This window comes from Apis laboriosa, unplaced genomic scaffold, assembly GCF_014066325.1.
Source record: "Apis laboriosa isolate Shangri-la unplaced genomic scaffold, ASM1406632v1 scaffold42_cov153, whole genome shotgun sequence".
Classification (NCBI taxonomy): Eukaryota; Metazoa; Arthropoda; class Insecta; order Hymenoptera; family Apidae; genus Apis; species Apis laboriosa.
Window position 1 is genome coordinate 3,468,352 of NW_025223257.1, and position 13,472 is coordinate 3,481,823.

The window sequence follows — 13,472 nt, forward strand, 5'->3', positions numbered from 1 at the left end:
TGCTGACGATTCGTGATTCGTTAAAATTGTTTTTATCGTCATCGTCCATACGATAAAAGCATAAAAGAGATTGTCAATCATTTACACATTTTCTTTGTGAAACGAAAGAGTATTATTTCTGTTGATCGATTGTGTTATCTTCCTTCCCTTCTCAAACGTTTTAATTTTATTTCAATAAAAAATTCCCATAAAAGGGAAATTTTCTCGATATTTTTCAATTCGTTAAATTTATTAATTCGAATTTTGAAAATAAGAAAGGATAAATGACAAATGGAAATAAATTTTGGTTTTCGATAAATCGTCATCGTTATTTCACGTAAAAAAAGTTTTACAAAAATCTATATACAAAAAATTTCAACTTCTGTTGACACAGGAAGATGTGTCATTTAAATATTCAACATCTGTCGTGCATTAATTTGAACAGAGCTAAGATAAACGGAATATTCATAAGAAGAACTTATTTTTATACGATATATCGAGTATGAAACTTGATTCAATGCTCGAAGTTTATCAGGAATTCTCATTTCAATCAAAAGATACAGCAGCTTCGAATGTGAATCGATTTCAAAACTTTAATTCAAGGGGAGTGTTGTGTTAAATGCAAATGAGATTTTTTTTGAATTGTTTTTACCCTATCGATAAAGTCGATTTAGAATTTCTAAAAGTTTAATTAGAATTTAAATTTAAATAGAATCACAAGCGCATAATGAATTCTTAAATTTATAGTTAAGTAAAGATAGTCTGATTGAAAAAATCATAATAAATTACACGGTTATTCTACTTGTTTAACAACAATGATCATATATATTCGTCTGATCACGACAGTCATATTCTACTTATCTGTCAGTGAAAAAGTTAATTACAATTTAAAAGAATAAAAAATAATAAATATATGGTGTGTTACAATCAGAATCACTTGAAACTTAATTATTTATTTACTTGTCAGGATTGATGACAATTTAATTGATCGTCAATTTAGTAAGTTTCGACAGACTTTTAATCAGGAATTAATTAAGTCTTTAGCGATTTATCCATCCATTTGTTTGGCGAACAATGAGCGGATACATAATGAGGACTTGAAAAATTCTGTCAAAAGGATAAATTACAAATAAATAAACTTTTGTTGTCATTTAATTACATACTTTCGTGTAAAAAGGTATGATTTATTTTTCATGCACGGTTGAGAAAGAGCAGCTAATTAATTTCTTTACCTCATTTAAAAATAATCCGCGTGATGTAATTACGAGCTCGTCATTTTTATTCTTTTATTTTCTTTTTTTATATCATCAAATATCGGATCAAGGCAGGTTTCATTCGAACGCTTTCACGAATATTCAACGGAATACGTAAAAGTAGCATTATCGTGCTAACAAATAAATACTCGTTATTGCCTACTCGAGCGATGCAATATTCCATTCAAAGTGTATTCATAAGCAGCATTCGGTATCGTTACTCTTAATCTTTTTCATTGGAAATCGATTCGTTGCAATGTAAAAAATAAAAATTAATAAGAGAATAACGACATAAAAGAAGTAAACGTTCCATTTTGTGGATGATCTACAATTGTAGGGTCGTAATTGTATTGCAATTTCTTTTAATTTATAAAAGAAATCTCATCTATAAAAATCGACATATAATAATCTACAATATCTCTTTCTGGAAAATTGTTATTATTGTCATTGTTATTATTTTAAAATATGCAAAATTGATTTTTCAAATTTCATATTTATTTACAATTCATTTTTTTTTTTTGAAAAATTGTTAAGTTTCTCTTCTACTTTGAATATTTATTCATCCCAAAATTCCACGTATAACCGTATATAATTACATACACACAACGAAAGCTTCCTCGTAATTTAGCCTCTTATCATATTTCGCCGAATTTTCGGCCATCCATTACACGTATTGATACATATTGTTTCGAAATAAATCAAGCGGCCCATCCGACAGGCCTATAAATAATTATCTATTGTCGTATGATGGTCAGTTTGACATCGTTATTACAGCTCATCAGTTCACCTGATAATAGAGGCGAATGACGGGAACGGTCGAAGGCCTGGGAAAATGTGCAAATAATTTATGCTACGTGGCGTCGACATGCAACCCCGATTACGTTAGTAAGCAATTTTCCCTTTCATCGTCCGCGCTCGTCTTTTGTGCCCATTAATCGAATTTCCTATGTTCATTCGTTCATTCATTCAATCCATTTAAGTCTTAATGATAATTATACCGACGAGTGGATTCAAATTCCACGATTTTCGTCGACTTTTGATTCTCCTTCGACGAATCGTCTTTTTTTTTTTTTCTATCTTATTACGAGGTTTCAATCAAGTTAATTGATGATGATTATTAATCGAGCGATCGAAGAACGAATTCTTCTCTCGCTACGTTTTCAACGATCTTTAAAATTTGATAGATCGCGTGATGAATGATGCAATCTCTTTTGCTATCGTGCTATCTTTGAAGAGTGATGAAACGATGCTCTGCTGTGTTTTTTTTTTTTTTGGAGTGGATCGATCTGTATTCGATAAAAATTCGATTCAAAAGAAATATTTTAAAAATATAAAATTGTCAGGAAAAAGTTTTCAAGTTTTAAATTATTTGAGAAGATTTTATATTTTCGTAGATGCAATTAATAACGAGTTGAGTATGAATTTTCAGGGAAGGTTTCGTATCACGGAAATTCTTAGACAGTTGCAGAAATTGTCATTTCCTTAACAGGAAATTACATTAATTAGAACATTGCCCTATCTCTATTGTATCGTAAAAGCGTCGAAACTTGGCTCCATTTTGTCCAGTGTTAATTTATCTGGTTGTTCGTTGATAACAAGCTTCGCGATTCTATTATCGTGTCTACCTTTGAGAACAATTCTTCACATTTGAAATACTTCTTCCTTTACAATAATTGAATTCACATTAAAATAATTAATTTTTCAAAGGAACTGCTCGAGTTTGAAAAATGAAGTTTCTCGTTGCTCAATATTTTTCTCCGTTTTTTTTTGTATAATATATCTTCAAAGAAAAATAATTTTCATTTTTGAACAGCGCGATACTTTTCATCTTCCTATGATTTCGCTGGTCCCATTGTTCTTTGTCAATATTTTGTTTCTACTCCCCAATATTACCCAAGCAATAGAAAAGATTCGAGATGGAAGATGTAGGTATATAGAAACTACGAATTCCTATATTCCTCTTTCATCTTTCGGTTTTTTCGATGCATCGATATCTGCAAGTTTCGTGAATGGAGATTTCTCGAAACTTATACTTTACAGATGGCTGTAATTATAAAGATCTTCTATCACAGATAAAAGAGAGTATCCTTTTGCTGGAGGTGGATTCTATCCTCTCTTATTATCGATTTATTATAGAGATGTAAGAGGAATGGGATAAACGAAAAATTAAAAGAAATCGACACCGTGGCTTCGTCGTGTATTCTTTCTCGTTAAGGCGCGAGATTATGATCACTCGAACCGTGAAGATTGTTTGAATGTCGCTCTAATTTTTCTGAAAGCCAAATATATTCGATCGAATGATAGCAAAGAATAAGAAGAGCCGGAATATTTTATATTCTGTTTTATTAAACTGGAAATTCTTATGACTGGATAACTATTTGATATTAATCATCATATTATATCGTTATTATAAAAATTGTCAATTTCACATGTCATCATTAAAGCAATAATAATTGACGAAATAATTAACACGAATTGATCAATTTTCAGTGTGCAAACCTCTAAATACGATTAAAAAGATTAAAAATCGTTACTTCCACGAAATCTAACATCAATTATCGTAATAATTTCCTATACATCCAAAATATAAAACATTATCTCAAAATTCAACATCATATATGATATTAATTATCATAATCCTGAAAAAATCGCGTCCAAAATCGCGAAACAACACGAAATGCGAATGGAAAAGAATCTGCTCGCCCACTCACTCACCTTTTATAAAATCCACCGACATCTCGAGCCCGTACGTGTCGTTGTCGCAATCGTCGAGGATGTGAGCGCCGATTCTCACACCCGGCACGATATCCTGCGTGTTCAGCTTATCCAACGTGTAGAGCATCGCCTCCAACGCCTGCACCCCGCCCTGCGGCATCACCGGCCCGCACGTTAACCTGTCCTGCCTCTCGTGCACCATCATTAAACCGCCCAACACGAGATCGCCCTCGACCACCGCCTCCTTCTTCACAGGCCAAGACATTTGCTCCCGGTTCGAATCCATGGATCTGAATTGCCGACGGCCGTGGCGAATCAGATGATGGGTTTCCGGGTTCTCGAATCGTAGAAAGGGGTACACGGGTTCTCGTGCACGGATTCGATCATCGTAACTCCCGATCCTTCCTCCACGATCAAAAATCTCGACGAGATTCGTCAATTCTCGTGATTCGCCCTCGTGATCGACCAACTCGTAATCGTCGCCGTTCCATCGAATCTCATCGAAGCTGTAATCGTCTTCGCCTGGCTGGGCGAAATGGGCCGAGCACGTGCAACCGAGCAGGACGAGCAGCAGAAGCTTCATGACTTCATAGTTGTGATTGGTTGGGATGGATGGTTGAATGGCCGCGGTTGGCCGGCGACACGTATCGATAAGCTTGGTCGAATTCAGATCACCGTTAACGCGGCTTGCCCCTTAACGAGATTCCGAATCTCGTAGTGAATTCTCGTAGGCCATTCTACGTCCAATTGCGATATATGGTTTCTTTTCACCAGGCTCGTGTCACGCATCGTGGTGATCTTGTCTGTTGTGAGGAGGAGGGGGGAGAAGAGAGTTTCGATTTGTTTCAGTTTGGAAGGGAGAGTTGGATCGAGAGTTCGGTGATAATTGTTCGCGATCGGAGATGGGAAGAGCGAAAGGGATGAATTTATTAGAGAATTTATTTGGGATCGATGTAATCGTTCGTTCCTTTTTAATCATTTAGGTGAAAATAAGGAAAATATTTTGTTATTCGTTATTCTGTTTTTCTCTTTTTGGTTATTTATTTTATCGATAAATTTAAAGTTTCACCGATTAATCATTTTTATTATATAGAAAGGAATATGTTAGAGAGAAGGGAAAAAATATTTTGCCGATTGATTCTATGATCTTCGATTGTTTGGAAAGCTTTTATCCTGATTATAAATATGAGTTTATAATAAATACGTGATTCGTACGTGAAGATGAATTGAAAGCCCATTTGGATTGAATTTTGATTAAAATTAGTGAACGGATTTCGTGAACGGGGCGCTCGTGTCAAGTTTGTTTTGTCATTCATATGCGATATAAAAGGTTCCACGATTGCAAATCATCGTCGAAGAGATTGAATATATTTGTAGTTTCGCGATTATCAGCGAAATCAGCAGCTTGAATTTCTCATCAGTTGACGCGTGTGCAATTCCTATTGTTAAATTTCCTGCTTTTCAATTTTCTACAATAATTTACGTATGAATGTATCGAATTTGTTTAAAATTCTTTTATTTAATCGGGCCATTTTGTACAGAATTGAATAAATTTGTTGAACAAATTTTTAATTTACGAATTCAACCGGTTAATTATCCGTTTTCTTACTCTCTCTCTCTCTCTCTCTCTAAATATTAATTTATCTTCTTAAACATCCTTATAGAAGTTTGAAGTATATTTATTCCAGGAATTTTTAGATTCGTTCGATCAAATTTTCTCAAGCGTTATTTTTATTCCCAATTGTTTATTGTTGATTTCGATTTTTCGAGTAAAAAAATCAGTCAAAATTCTATTGGTTTCTTCTATTAGATAACTCTATAGCTTTGTACACAAAACTTCAAGTTACATATATATTTTTATTTATACATTAATACAAGGCAAATATTCATTCTTTTCTATTTGATTTCTTATCAATCGTTTGAAAAAACTCTATTGTTGGCAATGTTTGGAAAGCCGATTACATTGTACATAAAAGTGTTTTTCCAATACAAATATTAAAAAAAAAAAAAAATAATGAAACATAAATTCGGAATGTACTTTTCCCGTATAGATTTTTTAATTTTTTAGTACGAAAAGTACGAATAATCCTCTTTAACAAAGCTCTATATAACAATTCTCTATATATTTTTTTGTTCATTCAAATACATAAATTTTTGAAAATATTAAAAGATGAGAAAATTGTGTGTATCGTCAAATTCGAATTAAATTTTCTCATTCTAAATATGTTGCTCGTACAATTACGAATGAATCTGCGCTAGAGAGTCTGATTAATGGTAGTTCAAGTCACTTAATTTCGATCATCTATTATCGTCCATGTGTCTGTCTATTTAGAAGAATACAATTGCGATAAATCAATCGCGATTCACTCAATTGTCGACTCAAATGTTAATTTACTCTCTCTTCTCATCGCAAATTAAAATATTATAATAAAACAAGAAATACATCTTACATCTATTACATACTTAAACACAAAAACGTCCATCATTTCCACTATTTTCTAGTGATCTTTTAACATATTGATCTCTGTATAATTCCATAATACATTTGACTACCTGCAATCCAATTCGAAATATAATTATTTCTGACCGCATTTCTGACCGACATCACACGCGATTCGAATAATTTCCCTTCGTAAGGCGATACGTATAAATATATAAAGAGATAGGAAAAGGAAAAAAAACTATCGAGATTCTTTGATTGGATAATCTTGGTCGAAAGTTGGCAGAGCCAAGTGGCGACGGAAGTTTAAATTGCTTGCGATTTTCATGGGGGTCGGCCCATATCGATAACGACCCAAGAACTAATTAAAAACTTCCACGCCTTGCGCTTCCGCATCTCGCCCTTCTACAACCCCCGTCGTCGTCCAACTTTCTTTTTCTATCCCGTTCGTACCATCGACGATCCCCTCCTCCTCGTGGTGATTCATTACCAAAGCTTACCTGTTGCTCCACCCTTTCCAACGGCCAAACGCGACCGGTGTCGCGTGTATTTCTCACCGATCTTCGCGTTTTTGGGCTCGGCCCTCGGCCCATTTTTGAAAACCTCGTGACCCGGAAGAACCGGATTGCGCTTACCTGTTGCGCTCCCGTGGAACACCGTGGAAAATACGGTGTGTTTCTGTTCCCGATGGAAACGATGGTGGATCGTCTAGGAAGTTGGACGATCGATATCTCGGGTGCTCGCCTCCCATCCCATTTATACCCGATGGCTCGAAGTGGCGGTGTCTTACGACTCGAAGGCCACTTTGTCAGATGTGTAGGAGGAGGGTGTATATCGTGGATATCGTGGACGAATATTCCATCGGAGATTCAGTGGACGTGGAATAATCGATGCGGTTGCCGGGAAGGGAAATAGGGTTTGAAAGGTGAATTTTGAGAAGGGATGGATTTGGCGGAGGATTTGTCGTGTAAATCGTTGTTTCCAAGATTCGATGGATGTGGAATAATAATATAGATAATGGAGAGATGTTGTTGGGAAAGGATTTGAAAAGATGAATTTTGAGATGGTGCTCTGGATTTTAAAGTAGTATAATTCGTTTATGTTTATATTTATGTTTTTGTAGGCGTAGAATAATTATTTTACAGGTAGAATAATTATTTTTGGATGATGTATATTATGTGTATATTATGTGTTTAGAAATGTTTAGATCTGATGATTAGATGAAGCAGAGGAATAAATAATTCTATATTTCTATAAAATATACTATATAAGATGTGATAAAATTTTTGAAAACGTAAATTTCTGGAATTTTAATTGTCGGTATATTCTATTTGTAATTAATTATCGTATAATAAAAATTAATGTGCTTTGTCACTCGTGAATGTAATTCGTCAACGAATGTTGTTCGAATGTTACGTGTGGAGAAGAGTGTGAAAATAATTAGAAATTAAATTACGAATGGTTGTTAATAACGCATGGATTCACGTTCAAACCGATTCGTACAAATGATATGCTGTGTGGTTAATGGCTATTGATGATATTTGTTAACGTATGTTCTGAAGTATTTTCGATCCACTGTTTCATTAAATTTTGTGATTCTCTCTGAGTGTCTATAATATTCGCGTCACCACTTATAACAGGTAATTAAATATCGAAAAATTTTTTATTTAAAATTTTCCAGTTTTTCGAAATTGTTTAATTCAAAAACATTTAAATTCTTACAAAAGAAATAAACTTCAAGTTTTTTATTTTTAAATTTTTAAATTTGTAACTTTTAAATTCTACATTTTTCAAATTTCAACCTTTGAAGAGGTAAAAATATTTTATAAAATAATTTTAAATGATCTTGAACAAATATTCTTCTGAATATTTTTGAAATTATGAAGCCATGAAGATGGAATGATTAATTGGAGTAATAAAGTTTGTAGTTCAGAAAAAGTGTGCTTTTCGTTCCAATTAGTGAATATTATGAACTATATTATTCTACAATCTCTTGTTTGAAAAAAAAACAAAGAACCTTAGAACAATTATCTACCTCTTCTTTTCATTGTTCACACTTTTTCTTGCATCGAAAAGAAAAAAAAAACATTTATATTCATATTTTTGACAGAAAGTTTGCACACTTCTATTATAGAATTACTCCAATATAATTATTCCAATGGATATAAAATAAATAAAAAAAAAAAAAAAGAAAAGCGAGTATAATTTTTTATTTACATATAAAATCGATTAAAAAAAATTTCTAATAAAAGGAAATATGCATTATAAATTATTCTTTTATTCATAATTTCAAAAAATTATTTGTATATGATCATTTGCAGATAAATGCAGAAACAAATAATAAAGATATAATTCAGAAACAAAGTATAAATTGGAACTTATATCGATCTATCAAAGAGAGAGGTATTTCTCCCAAAGAAGCTTGCTGATTATTTTCGAATCGAGTTACTATTTACAACGTGTTCAAAGAACCAAATACAAAAGAGCCTTCTGAGGAATATAACTGGTTTCGCGAGGCGCATCTGTTCGTTTCTGTATAACAGAAGAGAGTGCAATAATTTTTAAACTGATTTGCTCACTCATGGATGCACGTTATTCGCGATATTTCAACTTTCTCACTTGTTTTTCAAAAAGCTTCGCGAAAACATTAAGTACAGACGAAATGGTACGGATAAAATATCAACGCATCACCATTTTTTCACGTAATGAAATTTTTAATTAACGAATTTCTCCGGTTCTCAAAATTTTCGATCGTTTCGAATTTTAAACGAAAAAATTATTTCTGTCTTTTCTTCTTCTACTCTCCTCGTTTCTAAATCGAAAATTATTCGCGATTTTTTTTTTTCAAATTTTTCTTTTACAACGGTATTATTCTCTTAATCTACGAATCGAAAATTATCGACTTTTTTTTCGAGATTTTTTTCAATATCGTTTCAAGATTATTTAAAATGTTTATTACGAAAAATATTTTCAAGCAATCTTTTATCGTTTTTTATTCACAAGTGTCTATCAATCCACGATCAAATTGATTCCCCCCTCCATAATCTTCTCGCGTGCGAGACGAGTACCGTGTAAATTACAATAAAACCGAGCAGCTGCCGCTTAACGAACGTGATATTATTCACCAGTCTTTCCTCGTCAACCTCTATCGCCCAGGAACCCCAGAAGCAATTTTCCAAAGTGCTTCCTCCGTTATATCATCCGGTGAGCGTAATCGCCAGGGAATTATTTTTTTCTCCCCGCCTTTTATCTCGAATAGTGTTTAAACGATTCTCATTACAACGAAATACGCCCTCCTTTCTCAAATATCTACATCGTTAAATCTAAATCTAAATTTTTCTCCTTTTTATCCTCCCCATTATGCAAAATTTGTAGATCGAACGATTACACTTTTGCCCGTAATATGATTGATATGAGATGAATATTTAAACGATGCTTACAATTTTCACCTGGGTAAAAACATTTCTTATCGTTATATCTTTCGTTTTCTTTTTTTTTCCTTTTTTTTTCTTTACAAAATTTCACGATAAAATACTAAAAAATCACGAAATGCAAATTTCTCCGTTACTCGTCCACCTGTTTGATTCCTCTTCTCACACATTTCTTTATCCACAATTTCTAGACGAAGAACATTCTATACACGAAGTATATATATTCGAGGCGAAACAGTTCCTCGATCCATTTCCCATTCGAAAATCTTTCACCGTGAAAAAGACACCGAAACGTAAAAAAAAAAAAAAAAAAAAAACGTAAAAGTTTTTCGAAATTATTTTCAACGTTACTTCCCGACGAATTCGAGGCGCGAGCACGAGATTACGCAGTATACAATCTCTAGAAGCAATAGGCGTCAACCCCTCGATGATATCTGATACTTTTCTGTCATGTTTTCACCAGTTTACGACATGATTTCGAGAGCGAGCCGCTCGAGGAGCACGCGCGCGCGGCTCCGTGCCGTGGCAGCTACTGACTGCCTCTGCATCAACACTACCCTTCCAAACGTATCAACCCTCCTACCCAACCCCCACGATTCTGCCTTCCTTCCCTACTATTCTACCTTTCTCCCTTCTCCTCTTCCTCCTCCTCTTCCTCCCTCTCCCCTCCCCCTCCTCCTTCTCCTTCTCGTGTTTCACGCCTTCCAAGTCCGTTCCTTTCATTTTCTCTCGAGCGTCCGTTTAAATTGTAGATCATAATTCTTTTCTTTTCTGGTGAACGTGATGATAATGAGAAAAGAAAAGAAAAGAAAAGGAAAGAAAAGAAAGGAGTAGCGCGAGGTGGAGAGTGGATTTTCTTCTTCTGTCTCCATCCGTGGTGTTGAAAATGTCATCTTCGTTGACATTCTTAATCTTTTATTGAATTAGTTTGATAAATTATTTTCGTTGAACGTTAAAAGCTAATCCTGCGATGATCAGGGAGACGAAGAAGGGAGAAAAGGAGAGAATGGGGGAGAAGGAAAGAGAGAGAGAGAGAGGGAGTGTTTTTTATTCATATCTCGTACGGATATCCCGGTGGAGCCGATGTTGTCGGTCATAACGTTGGAATAGGCCATTGATAGGAGTTATTTTATTTGGAGGATTTTGTGTGAGGATTTTTTTTTTTTTTTGGTATAGATTGCCAAGTTGGTTAGAGGGAATGGAGAATATTAAGAGAGCAAAATTTTATGTATTGTTTCGCGTTGTTTATTTCATTGTATTATAAAAATTTTATTGAAATTAAATACATGGACGTAAAAATTTGATACTTTCGAAAATCAATGTCTACGAATTTTATTTCATAATTTTGGAAATTTAATGCTTATAATTAAATTTTGTTAAAAGAATAAATCAATCATCAGCGTAAATAAAAAAAATATGAATAATATATTAATTAATTGTTGAATATTGAATATTGGAAAAATTATTCAATCGTCAAGAAAAGTATATTCAGAGTATAATGGAAGGAAAGATCATTAGAATATCAGTATTCAACAGATCAATCCGATCAGACTGTGATTAGAGTTTAATCTCTAAATCGTAATAGCATAAAAAATATAGAGAATTCTTTCAGTATATACGATTTCCATTATATATCTTGGATTTCAATATTGCGTGATATTGCGACTCTATATTTTCTGTTATATTAAGTTATTCACTGAATTCAAATATAAAAGCTAGAAGTTTCTTCAGAATGAAAATCACATATTATAGTTATATTAGAGAAACGGTGTTTGACAAAATTTATTCAAATAATCATTAGAAATTTATTGATTTATTTTTATAATATTAATGTGCACAGTATATGAAAATATATTAAAGATAAATTGATAGTTTTAGCGTTGAATATTTATTATACTTTTCAAGATATTTTACTTTTCCAAACAATTGCACCGTTCTCCAAACTTTAACGCATCAAGCTCTCATTAGATTGAAGCGTGCAAGTTAAACCAGTAGTTCACCCTGATCACCTCAAGTTTCTCGAAATAGGAAATATCCATGAGGGTAAAACTGACGCGAGACGTCCAATTATAGAGGCTAAGGGGGAGAAGAGGCGCACGATTGTTCGAATAATTGGAAATCTAAAAGCACACGCACGCTACAACTTTTCACTTATTGTCCATTCAGAATAATCGAACTTTTTCAATTCATCTGATGAAACTTTTCGTTTTTATAGCTTTGTAGCGTTTATAAGGATTAGAGGTGAAACTTTTATTGCAGTTTTATCACTCGAACGTCTTTTCGCCCAAATTTCTTTTCTTTTTGTTTTCTATTATATTTGGTTTTCAAACGTGCACCAACAGCAATTCTGAAATCAATGTTTTCCCTTGAAATTCGTCTATTCTTAATGCTTCTGGTAAAGCGAGGAATTTCGAATTGGAATTTCAATCGACTGGATTATAATCTGAATCCGGGTAAATTCATTCGACGATGTGAAAATAAAAGATATGAAAATACTATGAGGCGAAAAGATGTCGAGTTTCCATATTTAGCCAACTGTTTGATTTCTTTCGTTCGTGAAACGTCTTTGATAGAATTTTGAGAAAATATCGGTTGAAAAAATTAAAGGATTTCGAAATAATGGAAGTTTGAAATAAAATATTTATACTTGAGGATTTATTTATGAAATGATAAGATTTTTAAATTTTTATTTTAATAAAAGAAAATTATAGAAAAAGAACGAATTATTTGATAAAATTAAGAATTATTTTCGAATAATCCAAAAAGTTTCGTCGTGATCCGTAATGAAAAATTTTCAATTGAAAAAACGAATTCTCGTAAAGAAGTTTCCTTCGTAAAACTAGTTTATATTTGATGAAGTATCTGCAATTATTTTGTATCCAATTTTGAATTACAAAAAGTAATTAAATGAGAACAATTTAAATATTATCACGATTAATTCAATTTTAAAAACTTTATTTTTTTCAACTATTATTAAAGATTTTAATAGGTTTTAAAAATGGAAATTTTCGAAATAAAATACTCAAAGATCGCGAATATATTACGAGATCCGAGAAGAGAACAGTTTTATCTATCTAGAAAATGTCATAGATGATGTATCTATTTTTATTTATATCTAAATTCAAATCTTCTATTTTCTATTTAAATTCAATTTTCTATTTAAATTTAAAAGAACTTAAGAAGTATATTGTATCTTTTGCTTGTGTATTATACACGGTCTTTAAATATTATCCGATGTATTATACAAATGCAAATATATATAATTCAATTCAGATATTTTATTATATTTATTACTTATCGTTTCACATATGTATATATCAAAACATAGCAGTTAAAATTTATATTCTACATTAAAATAATAGAAAATGAAATGGAATAATTATTTCATTTCCCCTTTCTATTCTTCTTTTTCTCCCCCTCCTCCTCTTCTCATTTAATTCTACTCAAAATAAATTCAAGCTTTCCATCAGAGAATTATATTCCCGTATGTAATGAACGATCAAACGGCAACGCGATCAGCTTTTCAAAATCCTGTTCACGCTGTTGTGACAATTATATATTGTAATCTGGCATTTCGCCTCTCTTCATTCATTAATTACATAATTTTACATAAATATTGTTGAATAAAAATATTATTTTATTTACGTTGTATGT

General features: G+C 32.6%; 1 protein-coding gene across 2 annotated transcripts in view; it reads right to left on the bottom strand.

Moving 5' to 3' along the window:
* The window catches only part of LOC122716058 (metabotropic glutamate receptor 2-like), a 138,808-nt gene that overhangs the window by 100,030 nt on the left and 25,306 nt on the right, over positions 1-13,472 (bottom strand). Inside the window, exon 1 of one of the 2 annotated variants that reach the window (XM_043938763.1) lies at positions 3,948-4,851. The exons of the other annotated variant lie outside the window; for it this stretch is intronic. Coding sequence (XP_043794698.1) covers positions 3,948-4,530 — 583 coding nt within the window. The 5' untranslated portion in view covers positions 4,531-4,851. Of the gene's footprint in view, positions 1-3,947; positions 4,852-13,472 lie in introns of those variants that run through there. 2 annotated transcript variants of the gene reach the window in all.